Below are 23,263 nucleotides of genomic sequence, written 5' to 3'. Positions count from 1 at the left end.
CTTTTCTTGGTACTTTATAATTTTGCTGTAAACTCACAGTGCACACCCTCGGGAGAAAAGTTAAAATTTAATACAGTAAAACCTCGGTAATTCGGAAAATCGGATAATTCAGACTCGTCCTCCGGTCCCAGCAGGTCTTTGCACTAATTAGTGCCATCAAACTCTTATTAATTCAGATGCATTTAGCCGCACATCACTTAATTCTGGCCACTCTTGGAACTCGGCGAGCGTGGAGCGCTGCAAATGTGCGACGCAAAAGTGCAAAAACGGCACCAGCGTCCAACCAAAACGAAGTGGCATAGTCCGCATTGCCATAGTCACCTCCGGAAATAGTATGTGAATGACAGCAACGCCGGAATGCTTCGTACCTATTTTTGCCCTTAGAGCCTTTATTCTTGCGTTTACTGTCGCACATAAAACCGCGTCGGCCGCATGCCTTCATAACAATGTAGTCGCCAACCATGATCATGTCGATAGTAACCACAGTTTAGTCCGCAACGGTTGCAACAGTTTCATTTTGACTTGGCGCGTGCATCGGCTCTATGCCTTGAGTACCACGTCACCATCCATGATCGCGCCAATAACAGCAGCAGTTTCAACCACAGTGGTTGCAGCAAACATTAGATTTGTTCTATCTTAGTGCAAAGTTGTCGAGGATGAAGAGCGCCGGCTACATTGCGATTGATGGACAATCTGTTGGTGACCAGCTCACTGGCTAAAAAGTAATTGGGATGCGCACGTGGTAGGGAAAAGCGCATCTCAGGTGAAGACGCATGCCGCGGCCGTGCTGCGAAGGAAGTCGCGAGGCCTTCGCTGCAGCGAGCGCTGATTCATCACAAGATGATGAGAATTGAAACTTCCACGTCTTTTGTGCAAAACAGAAACATAATTTGCCAATTACTTCAGTAAATAAAAGCGTGTTGACATAGCAAGCATATGTTTATAGCTTTCTCGATACTTTCAATAATTTGACATTCAGGTAATTCAGACATTTTTTTCAATCCTATGAAATCTGAATTTATGAGGTTTTACTGTAGTACAAAAATAGGACAATGTTGAAAGCACTCTTCCAAGTACCATGAGATGCACCATGGGACAACTTCAACACACTTTAACCGTAATTTAATGGTTGTACTTGCCGACTGAATGGGTTTGATCACCCAAAATTTTAGCACCGTAGGGGAGCTTGAAGTGAAGGCTACTTGGGGTTCCTTATATATGCCAAAAAAATATCAATGTACAAGAGCAACACCTTATATGCATGTGCCAACAAAGTGGTGAGTGGACAAATGACAAAGCACTACGTTTTGCTTACCTCTACCACCAAAGTCCTTTCTAAAAAGGGTACTGAAGCATGCAGACAATGTGCAAAGATGAACACAAGCTGCTTCTACAATCAACACTTTTCTTTTTTTCTTAGGACTAGCAGTTGGTGAGTTTGTATTGGAAGGTGGCCACAAGCCATAGATAGCCATTCCAGGGTGCACTGTTGGGGCATATTATCTGGCAAGGGGAGAGCATACAATTCTTGTGTGCTGGTGGAAACAGGCAGACACACAAGAGGAGATGGTTGTCTGTCTGCTGCTGCTCATTAACTGCCTCTCAACTAACTCCACTCTGTTGTAGAAGCCATGCTGTACTGCTCCTGTCAATCAGTGAACTTCCTCTGACTTCTCAACATGTGCACTTGCTCTACACGAGTTTTCATAGGTCACATTATCTCGGTGTAAGTCTCATGCAGAATAAACATGAAAAACATATCTTCCTAAACTAAAATTCTTACCCAAATATCTGCTTTTGTCGTGATGAGTTTCCCACTGTAGAGCTCCACCATCTCAGGTGCACGGTAGGCAAGCGTTGTGTACCTGAAATGCAAGAGAACCATTATGTACAAAGGGTGAAAAGAGTAGCATTTTAAATAAACAGAATATACTGAAATTACATTTTGATAAAATATGCAGGGTGGGAGCAGGGTGCTGCAGTTCCACGCCTAACTTTTATCAGTAATACAAACACTCCCATTCATTTACCTCAATGCACCTCAGAAAAGTCATGATTTACTTATTGATTGATTGGATTTAACACCCTAAAGTAATACATAGGCTACAAGAGAGGCCATGCGATGGGTCTCCCGATTAATTTTGACCACCTGGAACTTTGATGCACATCCAAACCACAGTGCACAAGCATTCTTGCACTACGCCCCAATCAGAACCACGGCCACGAATTGAGCCTGTGGCCTTATGCTCAGCAGCAGAATGTCACGTCCACCAAGCCACTGTGACACGAGTCGGAAAATTAAATACAAGACTGAACCAATAAATTGAATGTAGCAGTTAGTATTACAACAAAAAGCACTTATTTAGCAGCCCTATAATGCATTTTGAACAAGTCTGCCATTATGCAATGCTGTTTTATAAAGGGAAAATCAGACATCCACCCGTTCCCTTTTCCTCATCCATTTTCCCTTTATAAATTACTTCTCTCCATCTTGCGGGTTTCTGCAGAACTACTTCGTCATGCATGCTGTCATTAACACCTAAGGAAATTAGTATTAGTGTAAATGCAGCAGGGAGCTTACAATTTTAGTTAAAAAAACTACCTGGCCTTACATTCAAGATATTGAAGTGTGCACCCCTTTTTGTGTCCACTGTGATGCACTAAATAAACTACAGAAGACTTCCATTATTTTGAATACTGTTAATTCTATTTTTAAGTTAACTTGATACCGGCCAAAAGTCCTGGCCAGTGTCCATACATCTCTACAGTTCAAAAGTTTCACTATTTCGATCCTAAAATTGGCTTTTGCCAGGTAATTAAAACTTGACTGGTCAGCATGCACACAGCTGCAATTGATGGTGACCCCAATGACTGTAGCATTGATCTTGGTGTTGCTAAGGAACAGCGAGTGTGTCAGAAACACGCTATCTCCTGTCAAACATGCCAATTTCAAACGAAAACAGCGCCTTACAATACGTAATTACGCATTTCCCCCGATTCTAACGCACACCTTATTTCCAAGGAAATGGTTCCGAAAATTTCCTGTGCGTTAAGTTCAGATGAGGACACCTCATAGAGACAAACCTGTACATTAAAACAGATTTCTCCAGACATCATGACTTGAAACTTTGCCAAGTAACTGTAACAGTCAATCTCGAAAAGTACAATACATGACTTCAGTTTAGCATTTCCACTTTTGAGTGAGCCTTGCCAGCTTAAATTTCCTTTTACATTGACCAGAGTTGCGGAATAGGCAACTCGCATTTTGCACTCCATTCCGGAGAGTTGAGATTACAGTAATTCCACTCCTTAAAACTCCTCGAAATGCTGAGAGCTGGACCTTTACTACTCCTGCAGTGGCTGAGCTCATACATTCCGTTCTTTCAATACCAATAAATGAAACGCTTTCTCCAATTGTTTATTACTTGCGCATTTGCATGCCTAGTAACTAAAACATATTTTTGAAGTCTTAACAACAGGAGAATGTTGCATACCATTTTTTTTCACAACAAACACACTTTGCGGCCTGTTTAGAATGTGTTATCTGTAATCTCCTTAAAGACATACGTATTGTTGGCTGCATAAGTTGAAGTCACAAATAAATTACGTGATGGCAAAATATATTTAGTTCTTGTCATCCTAATACAAGTATCTCTAAAACGCATCAATTTCGGAAGAACGGAGCACATGACAGGCTGACTGACTGCGGTGTTCATAAGTGAAATTTCGCTTCATCTCGTATAATTTCTTCTTTTTTTTTCAATTTAAGAGTAAGCCTGGTTTTTCCCAGCCAAACATTACACTAATTTCAAGCAGAATGGTGCCCCAATTTTGCATATACTACTAGCCTACACCTACCTGCTCCTGACTGCTGAAGTTAGCTTCACGTAAGTTGCTCATGTGCTAAGCAGTTCACGACAACACAGCACGCTGCAATGCAGGCAAGGTATAATTGCCTTTTAAATAAAATGCGTAATTTCTAAAAACCTTTAATTCTTCCACCACTATTTTTATTCGAGCAAAGAAAAGTATGAAATAGTTTTGCCCCGTTGAGCACGCCATGCATACAGCTCACTCATTCTGCTGCTTTGATGGCGAACAGAAAAATGAAACGCATAGATATGTTTTGCAGGACGATAATTTTTTGTTTCGCATTTACTGGTGTAATAACAGCCACCATTTTTCCCAGCACCTCTCTGAGCACCAGTTACCGTGGCTTCTTGATAATAGACAGTGTGCAAAAAACTTGATGTGTATTCCAAATCCTTGTGGACTTGTGCAGGGTGCAACAGTTTGTTTTTGGCCTCAATACAGATGTTGTAGGTCAAGCATGCACTTGATAAATCCAATCATTCTTCACGACTAGAAGTTGCTGTTTTTAAATGCACTTCAGCATTGTAATTCCAAAAGATTACTGGGTCTTCGGAAGTATAAAATACTGTGTTTATATTTACCGTGGCAGAGGTAGTCACCTATAGGTAGATACTGAAAGATCCAGTATTCATTAAAAAAAAAAAGAGAGAATGTAATAAATTGGTAATTTTAGATTAGTCTAATTGGCAAATTTACTGGTTTTGTAGTCTCACTTAAAACCAAGGACTATGTGTCCATTCCATTTCAACTCTATTCCAGAATCTCGGGCTCCCATTTCATTCCATCTGCTTGACTGGCGGCATCATTCTATTGTCATTCTGGGTTTTCAAAAATGTGGAACAATTCCAGGATCATTCCAACTCCACAACTCTTATCTACACTGTGCATTTGCATGATACATTTTATTTTGTACTAGCAAATTCTGAGTGAACGTTGCTGTATTGCCTCCATACAGGCCAAAGTGGCGTCATTCCAAACACTGGCCATTTCTTATCAGTAGGAAAGTGTACATGCATTCTACTGCACTATGTTTTCATTCTTGGCCGAGTCAAACAGAGGGGGGGAAAAATTGGGAATTAGGTGTGTTGACCATTTTTACTGAACTGAGGAGGCATTTCATGCTTCAAAACAACTGTTCCAGAAAGCCACCTCACAAGCTTATATGGTCATCCTTAAAATCGAGATAGGCAACACAAAAGTAAACACACACACAAAGCAAGTTCTGCAATGGCAGAATTTAAGTACCAGCAATTCGTGGTTACTGCTAACATGCCCACTTTAAAGGGGCAATGGAAGCAGTCGAACTGGAAAAGCTGGGTTGTATTTCAATGCTGAAACAATCAGGTTTAATTGCTTTTCAATTATATGTGTCACAGCAACAAAACTGCAGATATGGAGCTGCACTGCTGTTTCACCCCGCTCAGAGAGGTGGGACACATGTGCACCTTCCATTCAAGACTGACTAGAATGCAGTGACACAGCAACAAGACATGCAGATCTTGTAATGTTTGTTTATTCCTTTGTAAAGTAGTAGTTGGTACAAGTAGCAGCAGCAGTAATAATTGGGCAGAAACCACTGGAAGATTACTGTCAAAATCAATCAATAGCTTCCCGGCAAACCTGCTGCGATATGGTGCTAAGGAGTTATTGGTTAGCTTAACTGATTACCGATATGAGGCGAGTGGGTGTTGCGACGTTGCATTGCCTTCAGGATCCCCATATTAAAACCCTTGCGATGAAACTTACTGTGCACTGGTATCAGGATCAGCCCATCAAGCAACCATCTTTGATTACACTATCTCCGAGATTGGCCGAGCCTTAATTATGTTGTCTACAAGACCAGCACAGTTTACTCACCCAAACATTCATCCACAAAATGGGATGAAGAGCCAAAGGAAGTTTCACTTTAACACTTTCGGGACCAGCCCATAGGCCATCGATCATATATGATCGACGGTTTTGCGCGCACTGCCCCGTTCAAATTTCCGCGCGCTTGGACATGTAGCTCCATCTAGGAGGTCGTCAGGAACTAGACTCTCGGTTTCGGCATAGTTTCTTTCATTTCCAGCAGGTGGCGATACGCGAGAGAGAATTTTCTCGATTGCGGCGGCGGCGAACGCAGTGGAAAATGGCGTCGTGCTCGCATCCGGTCGCTCGAAAAGAACGCCGTCAATCGCGCGATTCCGCTGCTTCGGCAACGGATTTTTTTGATGAACCGAGCAGCGAAGAGTCTGAAGACGACTTCGGCAGCTCCGATTTTATTTCGGACTCCGATTCGGATGATGATGAGCCACGGACTTCATCTAGTAGCCGAAGGTGAGCATAGTTCCACATTCATTTCTTTCTGGAGTAGGTGAACGGGCTCGCTATATGTTCTCATTATTTTATCTTTACTTGATAGGGTCTCAACAAGCTACGGCAATGATCTGCTGCCGCCAGCGCAGAAGCGGATTGAGTTTTCGCCGCGACGGGAACCTGGCGTGTACTTGGACGCAGAAGTGGGCGTGGCGCTCAGAAGCGGATCAAAGAAATTCTTGACTGCTCTGGACTTCTTTCTTCTGTTTTTCTCGATGAATGTGATCGAAACAATTTGTGACAACACGAACAAGTATGCTTGGACTCACATTTTGGAAAAACCAACGCATGCTTGTTCCGATGGATCTTGGGAAGAAGTCACCCCAAGTGAAATGCTAAAGTTTATCGGACTCGTAATTTACATGGGCGTTGTGAAGGTTCCTCGGCTGAAGCTGTATTGGAACGTAGGAGATCTGTACAGCGGTCTGCTCCCACCACGGATCATGCGGCGACGCCGGTTCATAGCTCTACTCGCAATGTTGCAAGTTGCAGACTTGGACGATGTCACTCAAAGTTCAAGAGGAAAGCTCCGATACATGTGGTGGCTCCTGCAACACATGAACGAAGTGTCAGCGAATCTTTTCCAGCCACATCGCGATCTTTCCGTGGATGAGCGCATGGTGAAATCGAAAGGGCGGTCAGGCATCCGACAGTATATCAAAGATAAAGTAACAAAATGGGGCTACAAGCTGTGGGTCCTAGCTGACCCTGGCACCGGATATACTGTGCAGTTTAGTGTGTATACCGGTAAGCGTGAGCAGCCAGGGCCCCATGGCTTAGCTTTCGACGTAGTTTGCCAGCTGTGTCACAGATATCTTGATCAGGGCTACAGGATCTTTATGGACAATTTTTACACTTCTACTAGCCTGTTCAGTCATCTTCTCAGCCGAAAAACATTGGCTTGCGGAACCACACGCAAGGATCGCCGAGGATTTCCTGCCGAACTGAAGGATGCACGGTGGGAAAAAAAAGCTCGACGTGGCGACATTCGATAGTTGCGCGATCAGAACATCCTGTACCTTCAGTGGAAAGACCGGCGTGTTGTCAACATGATGAGCACGGTTCATACTGCAAATGACACGGTCACCGCAAAAAGAAGGGAAAGAAGGCAAAACTCCTGGACTCAGATATCTATAACAAAGCCTCTGCTGATCCATGATTATAATGCTGGCATGCTAGGCGCAGATAAATCGGATCAAATGATTGGATATTATAATGTTCTCATGAGAAGCGTACGGTGGTGGAAGACTCTGTTCTTCCACTGCATCGATATTGCATGTGTGAACAGTTTCGTACTCTTCCAAGCTCACCGCACATTGCACCCAGAGATTCCTGAGCTGGCACGGACTGCCGGGTTTGACCACCTAGCTTTTAGAGAAGAGCTCATTCGGCAGCTTCTGAATCTTGACGGTGCCAAGCAAGCACACACGCCTCCACCACCCGTCGCAAAACATGCACTCCACAAGCCGGAAAAAGTGGCAAAACGCAGAAACTGCAAGCTGTGCTATGAGCAGAAGAAAATCGAGCTCAAAACTAATGTCTTTTGCAGCACATGCCAAGTTCACTTGTGTTTTACGACTGCCCGGAACTGCTTCGTCGAGTGGCACAAGAACCGTGGGACCTGAGTGGCTGACCACTGGTGCAAGCTAGATTTCACACAAAAAAAAAAGACAGTTGTAGATACGCGTGCCAAATTTTCACAAGCAAGAAAGGAGGCATTGTAGCACATTTTGTATATCTTGAATTTTTTTTATTATGTTTTTCCACTTGTATATCCATGACTTTTCCAACTTTTTTATGTTGTTCTTTCAGCAAATCTTGAATTTGAGATTTTTTTTAAAATATTATATATCACTTTTAAGTCTAACCGTTCTTTATGCATGAAAGACCATCTAATTAGCTACATTTTGATAAACATTGCAGCAATATAGCGTAATGACTATTCGTAATAAAAAATAATTTTTGACACCCATCAGAATTGCCCGTTTTTTCCCCGGTCCCGAAAGAGTTAATATTAAATAAATAAGCATGCAAAGGCAATTGCTGCTGATCTGATGGGCTCATCCTGCCTACAGTTTGAGCAGTGCTTGGCTGCATGATCACCACCAGTTGCAACTACAGTTTGCCACTACTTGCCTCATGATGACTTAGTTGTGACAAGATTCACCATAGAAGCTGACTGAGTAGCTAATACAACTGCAGCCAAGCTACTTACTTGAGGATTTCCTCTTCCACTGCTGCCACTCCCTGCACCTGAGGATTGAGGCTCTTGGCAGTGGCACTCCCAAAGTCGCAGAGTACATAGTGGCCAGAGTCGCTGATTAGAATATTTTCCACCTGAAATCCCCGCGTGTAGAAACTCAATACTGAGGCCACACACCAAGCACAATTACACAAAAGGTATATTTAGGTTGGGCACAAGAAACACCAAATTTTAAGTGTGGATGCCAAGGGGGAAGAACATTCTTCTAGAAGGACCTAGTTCCCAGCTATTTTTACACTACAAGGCTCCTTCATTTTCAGCAGCTCACAAGATAACCTCAAAGTATCTAGACAGGGTGGTGACAGAGTTTTGTAACTGAATTTTGTAACTGAGCTCCGCCAGAAAAGTAGGGCATGGTGATACAAGGACAAGCACATCATTAGCAAATTCCCAGTTTGACATGAATATATTCAAAGCCACATTAACATTAAAGGTTGATTAGGCATTGTGCCATTTTACTTCTCTTATTTACACATACTGCAGCCCATGGAGGGGCTATGGCAGGAGTGGGAGTACAAGAATGTAATAATAAAAAACACTACAACAAACAATATAAAAGAGAAAAAGAAAACATTACATAGTTATTGTAACTATAAAGAGAAATGGCAAACAGAAAGCAGTCAACAGGAAGTAATGAAAACAAATGAGCTATTGACTAAAAACTGGAAAAAAAAATCATATCAAGACCAAGAAGGCACAAAAAATAAACAAAACGGGTGACACCAGCGAGGCACCTATAACATAGATGCAAATTGACTGGAAAAGTACACACACACACAAAAAAAATTGTTAATGATTTGTTGGAGCATCAAGAAACATACGAACTGGTAATAAACAGACAGCACCACCAAGTAAACAGTTCTATCTTTCGACATTCAAGCAAAAACTATTTAAAAGTGTCGGTATGTGAAAAGTATGGCTTGACATTAAAGGGACAAAAAAGGGAAATAAGTCAAGCTAAAGTGATAGATTGGTGCTCGAGAATCTCTAAGGCGTCAATATTATCGCGAAAAGAGCCTTACTAATCGAGAAATTGAGGTAAATGCAGGACATTATTAAGGACTCCCCCGGGACATTCAAGCACTTGCCCGATGATGAGACCACTCCTCAGTTACATTCTGTTGCTAGTACTCAACCACTCATTGCAACAAACATTCTTGTATTGTATTATAAGATGAAATAAAATGCTACTTGTCCAGTTGTATTTCATTTTTGGAAAAAAAAGAACTCATTGAAATTACCCTTGACAACGATGCGGGCGGTCGAAAGGTTTCATTTTTGCTCGGCTCCACGCTGCCCACACTTTCGTGCTTCACTAGTTTCGTTATCGCGTAGTGCTGCGCTAGGTTTGTTGGCTCAACTGCAAGTAGCAGAGAACTCCACTTTCATGTGATTTTGTGGGATGTCCGAACGGTGTACGCCACTCGACCAAAAAAGCAGCTGCAGCGGCGAATCCACCACTCTGTCTTGGCTCGGTACCACCGTCTGTCAGGCATCGTTTTACTCGCCGACGGCAGCAAAGGGTATTTGGACCCTTCAGATGCAATTTTCTCGTAAACTAAGTCTTTTCTTGGCCCGAAACAAGCATTGCGAGGTTTCCGGAATGGTATGTAAACAGTCCACATTGACTTAGTATTTGCCGTTAGTGTCCCTTTAAGGTCATTAAGAGTGCATGTGTAGGATAGTCGGCTCTGATGTAGCATACGTTCCCATGATTCTACATCTATAAAAAAACCGCATGTAGAAGACAAAGTGGTAAAGCAAATTATCATTCTTCGAAAGATGAGATGAGTTAATGTTAGAATGAAGAAATTTTAATTATTCAATATTTCTATGTACTGATAGATGCTGTAAAGAGGCAACCACATGTACGCAATATTCAAGCGACAGTGACCAGCGATGCCGCATAGAGCAATCACATGGGTGTGACATCACAAAAAAAGATGTCCCCACAAATTTCCATTGCTTTCTGAATAAATACAACCATACACCCATAAAAAAAAAATCTCTAACACGCCACAAAGCCAATGTTTTAACCAGAGTGTATAGATCTGGTTTTAATATACATCCCCAGTAAAATTCATTCCATGTTGCCAGCATGAAATGCTGTGGCACCATCTGGTAGGTAAAAATGAAACACTTTTTCAGCTCTCAGTGGCATCTCAGGCCTAACAGCAGCAAAACAAACTGATCTCAGTAATAACGACAAAACATTGACAATACCTTGTTCTCAGCTGGCGATGAGACAAAGCAAAGGCTGACTTTAATATTTATTTCTTGCTGTCACGGCCAAGAGCAAGTAGCAAGAGCAAATTCAGATCGAAGTGGGTGGACTGGTTTCTGCCATATTGCGAAATCACACAGTAACAGGCAGAAGCTGCAATAAGAACTTCTGGGCGACAAGCGAAATTTTCTGGCTGGTGAAAAACAGCCATGCGACAATGATGGATTGCCCTCCACAATGGCAAAATCTGTCGCTTGTCGCAGTCACTTCAATATCACGTGCATGTGGTTTCGCCTTCAATGTAGCAAAGGCATGGCTGATGAAAGGGGGTCAAGCTACAGGTAAGCAAACTGAACGGCCTTCTGAATGGCTTCCAGCTTCTTAATGTCACCTAGTTTGCGCAGATTCTATACAACTGCACCATATTCTAAAAGATGGGGTTTGCTGAATAAAAGATGACAAATACTGAATGTGTAGCACACCCCGCACATCCTACATATTTCTTTACATGTTAAATAGACGCACTTCCACACTCTATATTTGCGCCAAAAAAAAAAGCAGCAATAAAGAGAGGAAAGGACCTGAAAATGACTTGCAAAAAAACCTGCAGTTATTCTACTATCAAAGCACAGCCGACCTCTGTTCAAGTTGACAGAGGATATAGATTTGAAGCATGCATTAACAGTACTTTGCTCCATCTGTATCAACAGCATGACAATGGTTGATACAGAATGACCAGATCGCATGCAAGCATATGGGTGTGCAGCAACGCATCTGGCAACTTTTTATTATCATCATTATTTTGATTCCCACTTGGCAAATAATAAAGTCACTTCTGGCATATATATTATTTTAAACTTTCATTTATGTGGAATTGTAGGTGGCCCCTGCTGAGTCCAAGTTATCAGTGCCTACCTACTGTGCTGCTTCCAGAATATGTGCTAAACGCCTTGTTGGTTTCTGTGGGTTTTTTCTTCTTTCGAAGTAGCTGTATAACGTACAGTGCCTTCACACCTGCACATCTTTCTCGATAAACAGAACTTTTGTTTATCAGAACATCTCTCTCCAGTCCCTTGAGGTTCTGTTTAACAAGATTCTGCTGTACTTTCATATTTGGGCCGCTGTGGATTAGTAAAAGTTCTTGAAACTTGCCAAGTGCAGAGTTTGGTTTTCTTATAATACAATGTAGCCATTACCAACTAAGGATTAACTAGGTCCAAGTAAACTTAAAGGCAGTGTCGCCAGCTGTTTGTCATTTGTATTTTCTGGTTTACCTAGCCTTTTCTGATGATAAGAGTGAATTTTTTGGTATTGTACAAGGGTAATAAACTAACACAGCTCAGCTTTTCTTTTTTGTATCCCTTGATTATGTAGTTGAAACATTCTAATAATGAAATTGGCACAGTGCTATTCAGGACAATCACATATAACTTGTTAAATAACCTGCACAGGCAGGTAAATAAGTGAAAAAAGCAAAATTGAAAAGAAGTTTTCACCAGCAAGAGGTGTGTATCAGGAAGAGAACACAGATAACGGGTAGCCACCACCGTTTATGTAGGCACTTGTACTTTCTAGCACAAAGTGTATACAATAACAGAACAAAAGTGCTACAATTTTGCAAAACCATCACAAGTTGAACGGAACTTTTGCATCTGCAAAGTAATAGTTTTATGGCTCAGTAAGTGAATTGGTTATATTGCTACATTATGGGTTTTCTCTGTAGTGAACTATAGTGTTGTGGAGCCACATGACCTGTAAAGCACAAGCCATGAACCAAAACAGCAAAGCAGTAGATACAGCCTAAAGACTTGTACATGCAGTAAAAGATGTACTACAATCAAACCCACTTATAACAATATTCAATTGCCACGAAAATTCCATCGTTATAACCAACAATTGTTTAAACGGGTTACATGAAAAAATCAAAACTGGGTAATGGCAGAGCTGATGTGAGAAAACTATAATAGCAGGGAGGTCAGTGCCCCTCCCCAGCACCTTCCTCCATCCAGCTGCTGATTGTGTTCACTCGTTTTAACTGCTTTCTGGGAGCTCCAATCGCATGTAACAAGCCGCGGCTGTCAGTGTTAAAGAAGAGCACTGCTATAACAACTGCAAAGAGGGGTCACAGGCGGCACGCGATATGCGAGCACCGCCGAGGCATCGCTTTGGTGGCCCCAAAAGGGGCCTTTTAAAGATTGCGAGAAGGCTGTCGCAGCAGCCTGTAAGCTTGAGAAATTCAGAAGAAACGCTGAGGCGAGATCACCACAAGCATCTCGCCAAGCACTTCTCACTGGCTTGCACGAGAAAACCTAATGTCCGTCAGTCTTGCATGCTTTACACGATGCTTGTCTACATCCTCCAAGGCATCCAGGTGCTCCACATAGTGCAGTGGAAGGTTCCTCGCAAAAACGAAGCCCCGGAGGGACTGAATCATCTGCCGGACCTCCTGTGAGGACAACGTTGAGGCAGCCTGCCCTACCACACCATCGCTGCCGTCGTCACAGTCACTATACGATCGCCTCCATCCGTTAGAAGCACCTAGTTTCCAAATCTATGGCCGTGCGCTTTGTTTTCACTGGCAACATCATGCATTGCCAATGATTAGCAGGCGGATCAGCCATCTTCCGTTTCGGCGGCAAGTAAAACGAACTGTTGGTCGAACGAGGCTGAGAAACTGAGTGGCCAGGAACGATTTCGACGCAACCAACAAAGACAAACGCGTGCGATTAAGCTGTTTTCAGAACTGCGCTGAATGAGGAGATAGTGAGCAATATGCTAGCAACCTGCAAACAGCGCGGTTGACGCGGTCCATTTGTGTTTCGGAAGGTGGGGCGGTTTAGAGCTATGGGCACAGCCCATTCGTGTTCGGAGGGGTGAAAGGGCAACAGGAGAGAGGCGTGCGAAGATGGCTAAAAAACTAGCATGCGGCGGCTGTTGGAGCAGCGGCCCATCTTGCAGCGGCTAAAATTTCTCGTTTTAATTTTTTTCTTTTCAAGGATTACGCATTTCACTACCTTTCGGCTCGGACACCCAGCAGCCAGACTTCATCGTTACAACCACTAATCCGGCATAGGGGCATTGTAGTAAGCAGGTTATTTCACCGTGGAACACATACAAAAGTTGACGGTGCAGCTGCTTCTCATAGTTATAACCAATATATTGTTATATATCGTTATAAGTGGGTTCGACTGTACTACCCTGGGACTACAGCGACTTCCAACATACAGAGAGGTGGTTCTACTAGTTCTAAAACTGACCAACTGGCAGAGGGGCGTATCGTCTGAACATGTGGAGGGGCGAAAGCTTGCGTAGACTGCTCGTAGACTGATGAATTGAGGTTTGGAGCAATTTTTGAAGCAGTTTGGAGCACCTAAAAACAGATTTCAGGGCACACTGGAACAAATGAATGCCAACTGCTAGACATGTTAAAGGCACTTTCGAACCCTTAAAATTGACAAGTGCCATTTCAGAATGTATTTGCTTGCTGTAAAACAAAGCTGCTCCACCTCTAAATACAAATAATGAAAGCCTAAATTTGAGTATCCCTTTAATTTAAATAAAGACAACAAACCTGTTCACCCAGCTTGCTGCAATTCATTTATTGCTAATTGAATAAAGCTACTGAGATGCTACGTTAGATGTCTTTATTAGCTAAGCCATATTTTCAGCAATGTTAGAGTTAGCATTAGCCAGCAACACCTCACCAGACTCAATGTCATTAATGTTCTGAGCCAGGCCAGCCTCCTTGAGCCCGTATTAATGCTCAAGCATTGCTTTAGATTACACCAATTCTACAGCATTAATGAGAGGGCAGCAGTAGTCATAATCAAACTTAATAAGAAGTACAGATTAAAGGTAGTACAAGCCTACGCTACAACATCCAGTCATGATGATGATGAAGTAGATTAGTTTTATGAAGATGTTGAATTAGCGATGAGAAAAGTGCAAACTCAGTATACTATAGTCATGGGTGACTTCAATGCGAAAGTGGGGAAAAAGCAGGCTGGCGAACAAGCAATTGGCAACTACGGCGTGGATTTTAGGAACACTCGAGGAGAGATGTTGGTAGCATTCAAAGAAAGCAATAAGCTGCGAATAATGAACACCTTCAGGAAGTGTCGGAACAAAAAGTGGACCCGGAAAAGCCCTAATGGTGAAACAAGAAATTAAATTGATTTCATACTTTCTGTTGATCCCAGCATAGTGCAGGAGTGAGGGCTAGGATTCACCTCAATTTGAAGAGAGAAAGAGTAGAATTGATCAAGAAGAAACAGGCCAACCTAGACGCAGTAAGGGTAAAGGCAGACCAATTCAGGTTGGCACTTGCAAACAAACATACAGCCTTAGAACAGAGAAACGAAGATGACATAAAGGCAATGAATGAACCCATAACTAGGCTTCAGAAGCAGCAATTGAAGTAGGAGGTAAGGCACCAAGGCAACCAGTAGGTAAGCTCTCCCAAGCAACAAGGGCCTAATAAAGAAACGACAAGGAATGGAAGTGTCCAACTCAAGCGATCAGATAAAATTCTTGGAACTGTGAAAACTAATCAACAAGGAGAAAATGAGGGATATTCGAAATTATACCACAAAAAAAGACTGGGGAAGCAGTAAAAAATGGACGCAGCCAGTAATCTGCGAGAAGGAAACTTGACAAATCAAGATGTATGCACTGAAAGATAAGCAGGGTAATATCATCAGCAATCTCAAAGATACAATAAAAGCAGCGGAAGAATTCTATACTGACCTGTATAGTACCCAAAGCAGCCACGATACCTCCATTCGAAGCAGTAATGAACAGGTTACAGGGGCTCCTTCTATAACTAGCGATGAAGTTAGAAGGGCCTTGTAAGACATGAAATGGGGAAAAGCGGCAGGAAAAGAAGTACTACAAGTCGATTTAATCAAAGATGGAGGAGACATATTGAGTGAAAAACTGGTGCCCTTTATGCGAACTGTCTACCAACTTTATGGGTCCCAGGAAAAACTGGAAGAATGCAAACATTATATTAGTCCACAAAAAGGGAGACTTTTAAAGATCTGAAAAATTATAGGCCCATTAGCTTACTTCCAGCATTATATAAAATATTCACCAAGACAATCTCCAATCGAATAAGGGCAACACTGGACCTCCGTCAACCAAGAGAACAGGCAGGTTTCAGGAAGGCATACCCTACAATGGATCCCATCCATGTCATCAATCAGGTAATCGAGAAATCCGCAGAGTACAACCAGCCTCTCTATATAGCTTTCATAGATTACGAATAGCCATTTGATTCAGTAGAGATACCAGCAGCCGTAGAGGCATTACGTAATCAAGGAGTACAGGACGCTTTCGTAAATATCTTGGAAAGTATCTACAGATTCCACAGCTACCTTAATTCTCCACAAGAAAAATAGGAAGATACTTATAAAGAAAGGGGTCAGACAAGGAGAGACAATCTCTTCAATGCTATTCACTGCATGCTTGGAAGAAGTATTCAAGCTATTAAACTGGGAAGGCTTAGGAGTAAGGATCTACGGCGAATATCTCAACAACCTTCGGTTTGCCGAGGACATTGTTATATTCGGCAACACTGCACACGAGTTACAACAAATGATTGAAGACCTCAACAGAGAGAGTGTAAAAGTGGAGTTGAAGATTAATATGCAGAAGACAAAGATAATGATCAGTAGCCAGGCAAGGAAACAAGAGTTCAGGATTTTTAAATTTTGAAATTCAGGATGTTCAGGATGAAATTTTTGAACACCTTAAAGCTGTGAAGATGGGTTTGTGCAAGGCTCACCCTATGAGCGACGGTCAGGAAAGGGCACAACGCTCCTCCACTCGGCAACGCACAAAGGCACTACAGCAGGGTTTGTAGACTCTCAGGCATGACGCAGAGAAAGCTCCAAAATCAGACTGCCAACAAGCACGGTTTATTAACCCAAGATACAACAAAGTGCAACAGTCATGGTGCCGGACAATGACTTTTGCTATAAAACTTGCCGTCACTCAGCTATCGCAGTGCAGCTTACTTCTAGGCAGCAATTCTGTAGCGATGCTTTCCGTTCAATTCTATGATGTTCTTACCATCCACCACTCATGGTCAACTGATCCCATAGATAACATTGTCAAAGCGTCTCTTTTATGACTGACGACATGTGAAAAAGAGCGTCATCGGAAAATACATCGCTACACAATCGCGGCCTTGTTATGTTGGCAGGGGCTGAAGATTCAGTGCATGCATTGATTGTAGTACTTTTCATCTATCTGTGGCAACAGCATGACAAATGTAGAGATACGGACTGTCCAAATCGCAGACAAGCGTATGTGCATGCAGCGACACGTTGATAAACCTTATTGGATGATTACTTTTGCGGATACTTTCACAACATTTTGCATGACTAGCACCGCACACGTTGACGGATGATAGCGTCCCTGGAAGTGAGAAGAAGGGTGTCACTCCTAGACGTCAAGGTGAATGATGCTAGTCACGCGAAATCCTGTGAAAGTGGAAGTATCCATGAAAGTGGTCATCCAAGAATACAGCTTACTTCTTTAGCCAATTGTGGAATAAATTCACTTGTTTTCTGATGAATCTAACAATTAGGACTCCCAATTATTCGGACGTTTAGCGGTCCCCGTCGAGACCGAATTATTGGTCGGCAAGAGATAACGGGGTGTTTGATTTATAAGGCTGCTTCAGTCATGCTCGCTACGCACGTGTGGAGACCATACCGTCCACAAAAATTTCGCGCAGTTGCTAATTTTGGCACACTTGGGAACAAAATGTGTTTACTAGGATTGTACAGGAAATCTCACTTGGTGCAATTTGGTGCATTCAATGCAAGAGTGAAATCACTGTATTCCATGTGGCCTTGCTCAGTGCTTTGGTTTTGCTAAGAACTTTCAGCTTCAATAAAGGATTAGGCTTTCCTCACAAGTTATTCAAAGAAATCAAGAAATATGCATAACTCCATATTGCATATGTATGCACCAAGCAAGACAAATTTACAATTATCCAAATTGCCCCCCCTCGTAGAAACGTTTCATAGTTCATACTTCATGGTTCACATAAACACTTAATTTCTCAGTTGAAAATTTTCACTTTTCTTTCAACTCCAGAGTTTGTTTCATGATTCCCGAAATGCAAAAATACCACAATACACTCTTGAACTGGATGACAGCGAAAAGCACATTGTATGCAGTCACAGAGGCTGCATAAAATGTGCTTCGTTGCCATTAGGTTTATACTAATATCCATTTAAACAAAAATTTGTTTTTGTGACGTCTCTGCAACCCTATATAATATTCCAAGTGCTTTTCCCACAGCAGTATGGATTCATTTCATGTTTTCTGCAAAGTGTCTAGCATACTATGCAGGGCATAAAACATGCTCTTGGGACAAAGGAATAACAATTCAGTAGTGCAAACAATCGCAAGGGCATTTATTGTGCCTTTCATACACCAATGCTAACTACCCAAATTACTGCCAATAGACATGCCAACGGGCGCTGGTGAACCGAGGAAGTCCGACTCACCACAACAGGATATTGAGTGCATATGTTCGCCCCCATGCTGGACACCAATGCCTGATCGACTATTATTGCGCAACAGAAGACACGGACGTCACAGAGGGCGCAATAATACTTGAGTAATCGATTATCAACTTGCCCGGAATGCTGCTCTCACCAATGCCTAATCGTTCACGTGTACAGTCACGTGAACGGTGGAGCATTCGAACAATCGTGTTTATCCATCATGGTGTTTCACTCCGAAGCCTTTTGCAGGAAAGTCCCGCGAGACGTGCCGTTGGGTGCGTGAAACGTCCACGCACCTGGCCGACCCCAAGCCAAAGAGGAAAAGGGTACCCCCTTTTGCTCCCGAGTAAGCTTGCCATTAGGTGGCATTAGCAGCGCCACACTCGCGCTATCTCTCATACTATTCTGCAACTGCACCAACTGCCAACAGCACACAGCCACGCAGAAGCCACATTACGAGATACACGAGCCAAGCAGAGAAAAGAATATCAGGGGAAGCGCGGAAGTCTAGCATCCCCACAACTAAAAGTCTTGACACAATGAAACTTTGAATCCATACTATCCAAGTGCAGTTATCTATTTGCATATATGGCTCAATATATTTATGGGGGGAGGGGGGAAACGCTCTTTCCAAGCAGGATCTGGAATATATATACAGGATCTGCAGTTAATGTTTTGGATACTATGTATTACTTATAGACAGCTACTTCACAGTCACTAAGGGAGGCAATAACGTATTGCATCACTATCATTGCAAAAGACTGGGATGTCAACGTGCTCTCACACATGCAGACAAATATATTTTGTTTATAGCACATAAAATGAAAGGCACAGAAAATCAAAATGGGTTTTTGAAAGGTTACTCAATGCTATCGCTGCCTCTATTTATTAAATCAGACCATTATTAATAAGGTTATCGAGACCAATCACAGCTTAAACATGTCTTTCTACACTGCTGTTCAATTTGATTTGCAGTACAGCATCAACAGTGTCAGTACTGTACTGTCAGTACATTACAGATATTGTACTTGTATTTCTCCACCTGCAATACTTCAGTCTCTTATACTTTTAGTGCTACAATCTTTCTGCCAATTCATTTTATGATCTTATCTTTTTAAGTGGATCAAAGTGATTCTGTAGCTGGCAAGTGTGCTCCTCTCTAGACAAAGTATAATACCTTAGATTTCAACCGTTTCATCATTGTTGTTGTTGTTTAAAGAAATACTAAGCATACTCATTTTGAACTGGTCTTCTCAACATAACATACAGGGTGTTTTTCTTTTTAATCGATAACATAATTTTTTTAAATCACCTCTTACATGGAGCACAATTCTTGAACTAGATTACTCTCACAGGAAGACATTAATTGCCTGAGAAATCAAATTTAGTAGTTCACCCGTTGTTGACGTTTCACTGATTAACTATTAAATAATTAGTTTATGGCACATATTACAATTTACAAATGGTAGCTGGTGACTAAAAAATCATATCCACTTGGAACGAATTCTGAGGATGACATCAGTCTTGAGATATGACTTCTCACCAGTTTGTAGTGAAATGCCATGGTGTTACAGTAACTTTTTAGCTTCAAGGCACAAAAAGGTGTTTTGTTAATAAATAAGTGGAACAACAGCGCACTTCTACCACAAGTTTGACAGCACTTATTACAAAACTGGTGCTGGTTTCAAAATTCGTTCCAAGTGGATGTGCCTTGTGAAATCACTGGCTCCAATCTGTGCATTGCAGTATGTGCACTGAAGTAATTAATTGAAAGTTAATTAGTTAAGCTTCGTTAATCAGTGAATTATGCATTTTGATTTGCAGTGCAACTAATGTCCACTTCAAGTAATCCAGTTCTATAAGTCAGATTTGTGCTTAATGCCAAAGGCGTTTTTTTTTTAATTCTGTTAATGTTAAAAAAAACTGTATATACAGCACCTGTGTATAGAACTGAATGATATAATTCAAAAATATTTTACTTGTGTTAAATTACTACTGAAATTTTGCAGAAGGAGGGCCTCCACACTTATTTTCATGTACATCTATGCTGCAAGGCAAGCTGCCCAAATAAAGAAGCGTTAAGTATTATTGCTATGATTCGCATTCAACAGAGATCCAAATTAATATTAGCACACCCTCAATTTCATTAATTACATGATGTAACACCATGTCAAGCAATTTTGGAAATTAATCAGTGCACAGTGCTAGAATTATTGCGAACATGTTCGTGTCAGACTAGAGGACAACTAACATTGTGCACTGACCTGTTCTAAACTCGTTTACAGAACATTCAAGGCAAACAGAAAAAAAAGAAGATTGGAGTAAGCTGCAGTAGCCCAAAGACGTTGACGTCGATCTCGACTGCTTGAAAGTTTAAAGAACCCCTTCCTCTTTATCAGATTTCATGCCTATAAAGCTGCTGTACACCATTCACAGCACCTTCTAGAATCACTCATCATGAAAAAGCATGCCATTGTAAATGTAACTACAATATGAATACACTCGACACCCTAGATGAGAGTTTTCCTATCTCCAGTTACTTAGCTATAGAAGCCAGGCTATGATGGAGGCATTGAAAGGCCACATACCAAGGTCAAAAACAAAGCAAGGCCTGCCCTAAAGCACCTATACTCTCTTGCGCTTAGAAGTTTTCGCAAGTAAGGCTGCGTGAACAGCAGTATTGTACTTGCATAATATTTGACAACCCAGCGATGCTAAACATTGTTCAACTCCGTACAGCACTTAACCCTCACTTACAGTGATGTGTGTATCTGTATGTAAAATGACCTGCCTCACATGTATGCTCTTCTTTTTGTTGTATTCTGCTTACTAAGCTGTACCACCTTGCAATGATCTCATGATAGAGATTGCAGTATCTATAAATAAATGAGTAAAATATCTTTCGTTTCAAAAGACCAAAGCTGCATCAAATAACCTCAATGATTAGACACTCAAGAAAGCAAGACAGTAAAGACCACCTTGAGGTCCCTGTGCACAATGGGTGTCTGACAATGGTGCAGCCTTGACACCGCCTCACAAATGTCACAGAAGATCTTGAGAACTTCCTGCTCTGAGAATCCGGTGTGGAGCTTCTCATTCATCAGCTGCAGCACATGCCCTGCACAAAATGGCCATTCATTTCACACAGGATCTGCACAAACTTGGCAAGACCATCAGAGAAGCAATAGAACAAGAAAATATTATGCGAATATAAATTTTTGATATAAATCAAACACTATCTCTTATTCAATTCATATTAAAGTTAAGAATTTAAATATTAAGATGTTTGAATGTTCCTTCAGGCCAAATAATATGGTGTAGCTATACTAATTAAGGTTATAAACAGCGAGAACTTGAAGTTGTGCCCTCTCGCGAGTGACGTCATGGCCAGGACGACGCCACTGGCTTCCGGCTCGCTCGACTGCCGCACGCGCTTGTTCTCTTCATGTATGCTTGGGGTATGGGTAGCTCATGCCATACTTATTGAAGGATATATAGGCTTCTTTCTGCTGCAATGCCCGAACCACAGTTTCTTCTTCAAAAGCGCATGAGTCAAGAAAATTTGCGGCTTGCATATCGCAAGCTATGTAGCGTTAAAGGGGTCTACTGGTTTTGCAATACACACATGCGCCGTGCCTGTCCATAAATTTTGTGTAAAATGAATGTTTGCAAATTGAACAAGCCAAGTTGTGTATGATGCTTTGCTAAACACTTAACATTTCCTTAGTACTTAACTATGAGAGACGTTGCATTTTACAAGGAAGAAAAATCTTGGCATTTGGTGTCAACATGTCATCCGTATTAGAAAGACACTGCCCAGCGAAGTTGTCATCATGTTGTCATCATGATTCTTATTACTCTGGTGAGTTGTTCTATTCAAATATGGCCACTTGATCTATGCATAAAAGAAAATGTTTGGCACCCATTTCGTATGAAAAAGTTCGCTGCTACTTCCTCCACTCTCTGAAACAGGCCCCCATAAAACGAATTGCTCACGGCTGCTAACATGATGGCGCATCATTTAGAGTATTAACATACTTAATTCCCAAATACCATAGTAGCAAGCACCTGAAAGAAAAGCTTTGTGGTTAAAATTGAGAGCCAATCAGTTTCGAGCAATGAAATGCTTCATGGTGGCCCTCAGTAGACTTTATTGAATATATGGCATGCCCCTCACACAACGGTAGCAACCGACTGTCGTTATGGTGAAGCACGCATTGTTCGCAAAACTGATCAGTTCACTACAACTTCAAATTGAAACCATGAAGCAGTTTTTTACAGAGCCAATTACAATGCTTAAGTATACTCGAGGTACTACAGCTCAGCTTAGGGTGCCTAGAAAAGGAAAATTCAAGCACCTTCTGCCTCACCATGTCTCGATCCAGTGTTCAATTATACAAAGGGAGAACTATTCGCTTCGTCAGTACATAAAAAAAGCCTCGCAAACCTTCATAAAGAAGACACCACAAGCCTCGTATATTTCAATTGATTTTTGACCTCCTCTGGGGAATTGTATCTTCAATATGATCCATGCTACTAATGAATGACATTTCGGCTTCTTTCTGGCTGCAGCCATACGGTCCAAAAGATATATTTTACTAAAAATTTCGGGCCGAGCAGCCTGTGTCAGTTCGTCAAACAGATTCGTCAGGTATATTACTCAAGCAACAGACACCAGTAAATTGCTCAAGTGAGTTGAACATGTATCACGGAAAAGGTAATATACATTGGCGCATTCCTATTCGTATTCTGCAACTAGCTCTAAGCCTTCATTAGCTTTAAGTCAAATTACCGGCACCTAAAATAAACCCGTGAATAACGCCCTAATTTTGAGAAGCAGTTAAAGAAGCAAGTGGTGCTTGTAGAATCTAAACTGCAGTGTTAAGTCCCTGTGTTACTGCGGAGCGTTTATGTGAAGAAATGCAAAAAATCCATATTATACTATAAACTACTTGTCGTGAGCGAACCTGTTTTAGCAGATTAAAATCAAAAATAACAAAAATAAATTATGGGGTTTTAAGTGCC

General features: G+C 41.7%; 2 protein-coding genes across 4 annotated transcripts in view; one reads left to right on the top strand and one right to left on the bottom strand.

Moving 5' to 3' along the window:
- The window catches only part of Nak (Numb-associated kinase), a 119,673-nt gene that overhangs the window by 80,804 nt on the left and 15,606 nt on the right, over positions 1-23,263 (bottom strand). For all 3 annotated transcript variants that reach the window (XM_065437951.2, XM_065437958.2, XM_065437942.2), the window contains 3 exons: positions 21,217-21,356; positions 8,444-8,565; positions 1,784-1,865 (listed from right to left, as the gene is read on the bottom strand). In XM_065437951.2, coding sequence (XP_065294023.1) covers positions 1,784-1,865; positions 8,444-8,565; positions 21,217-21,356 — 344 coding nt within the window. The remainder of the gene's footprint in view (positions 1-1,783; positions 1,866-8,443; positions 8,566-21,216; positions 21,357-23,263) is intronic.
- LOC135905581 (piggyBac transposable element-derived protein 4-like) lies at positions 5,991-7,414 on the top strand. Its single transcript, XM_065436523.2, has 2 exons — positions 5,991-6,189; positions 6,275-7,414. The coding sequence occupies exons 1-2, from the start codon at positions 6,002-6,004 to the stop codon at positions 7,221-7,223; spliced, it is 1,137 nt and encodes a 378-aa protein (XP_065292595.1). The 5' UTR covers positions 5,991-6,001; the 3' UTR covers positions 7,224-7,414.

Source organism: Dermacentor albipictus, chromosome 1, assembly GCF_038994185.2.
Source record: "Dermacentor albipictus isolate Rhodes 1998 colony chromosome 1, USDA_Dalb.pri_finalv2, whole genome shotgun sequence".
NCBI classification, from domain to species: Eukaryota; Metazoa; Arthropoda; class Arachnida; order Ixodida; family Ixodidae; genus Dermacentor; species Dermacentor albipictus.
Note: the sequence above shows the minus strand (reverse complement) of the source record. Positions and strands in the feature narration are given on the sequence as shown.

Bases quoted from the DNA above. Each gene is read 5' to 3' on its own strand.
- LOC135905581 (XM_065436523.2), top strand. From the start codon at position 6,002: ATGGCGTCGTGCTCGCATCCGGTCGCTCGAAAAGAACGCCGTCAATCG. The intron at 6,190-6,274 runs GTGAGCATAGTT...TTTACTTGATAG, and splicing joins ACTTCATCTAGTAGCCGAAG to GGTCTCAACAAGCTACGGCA.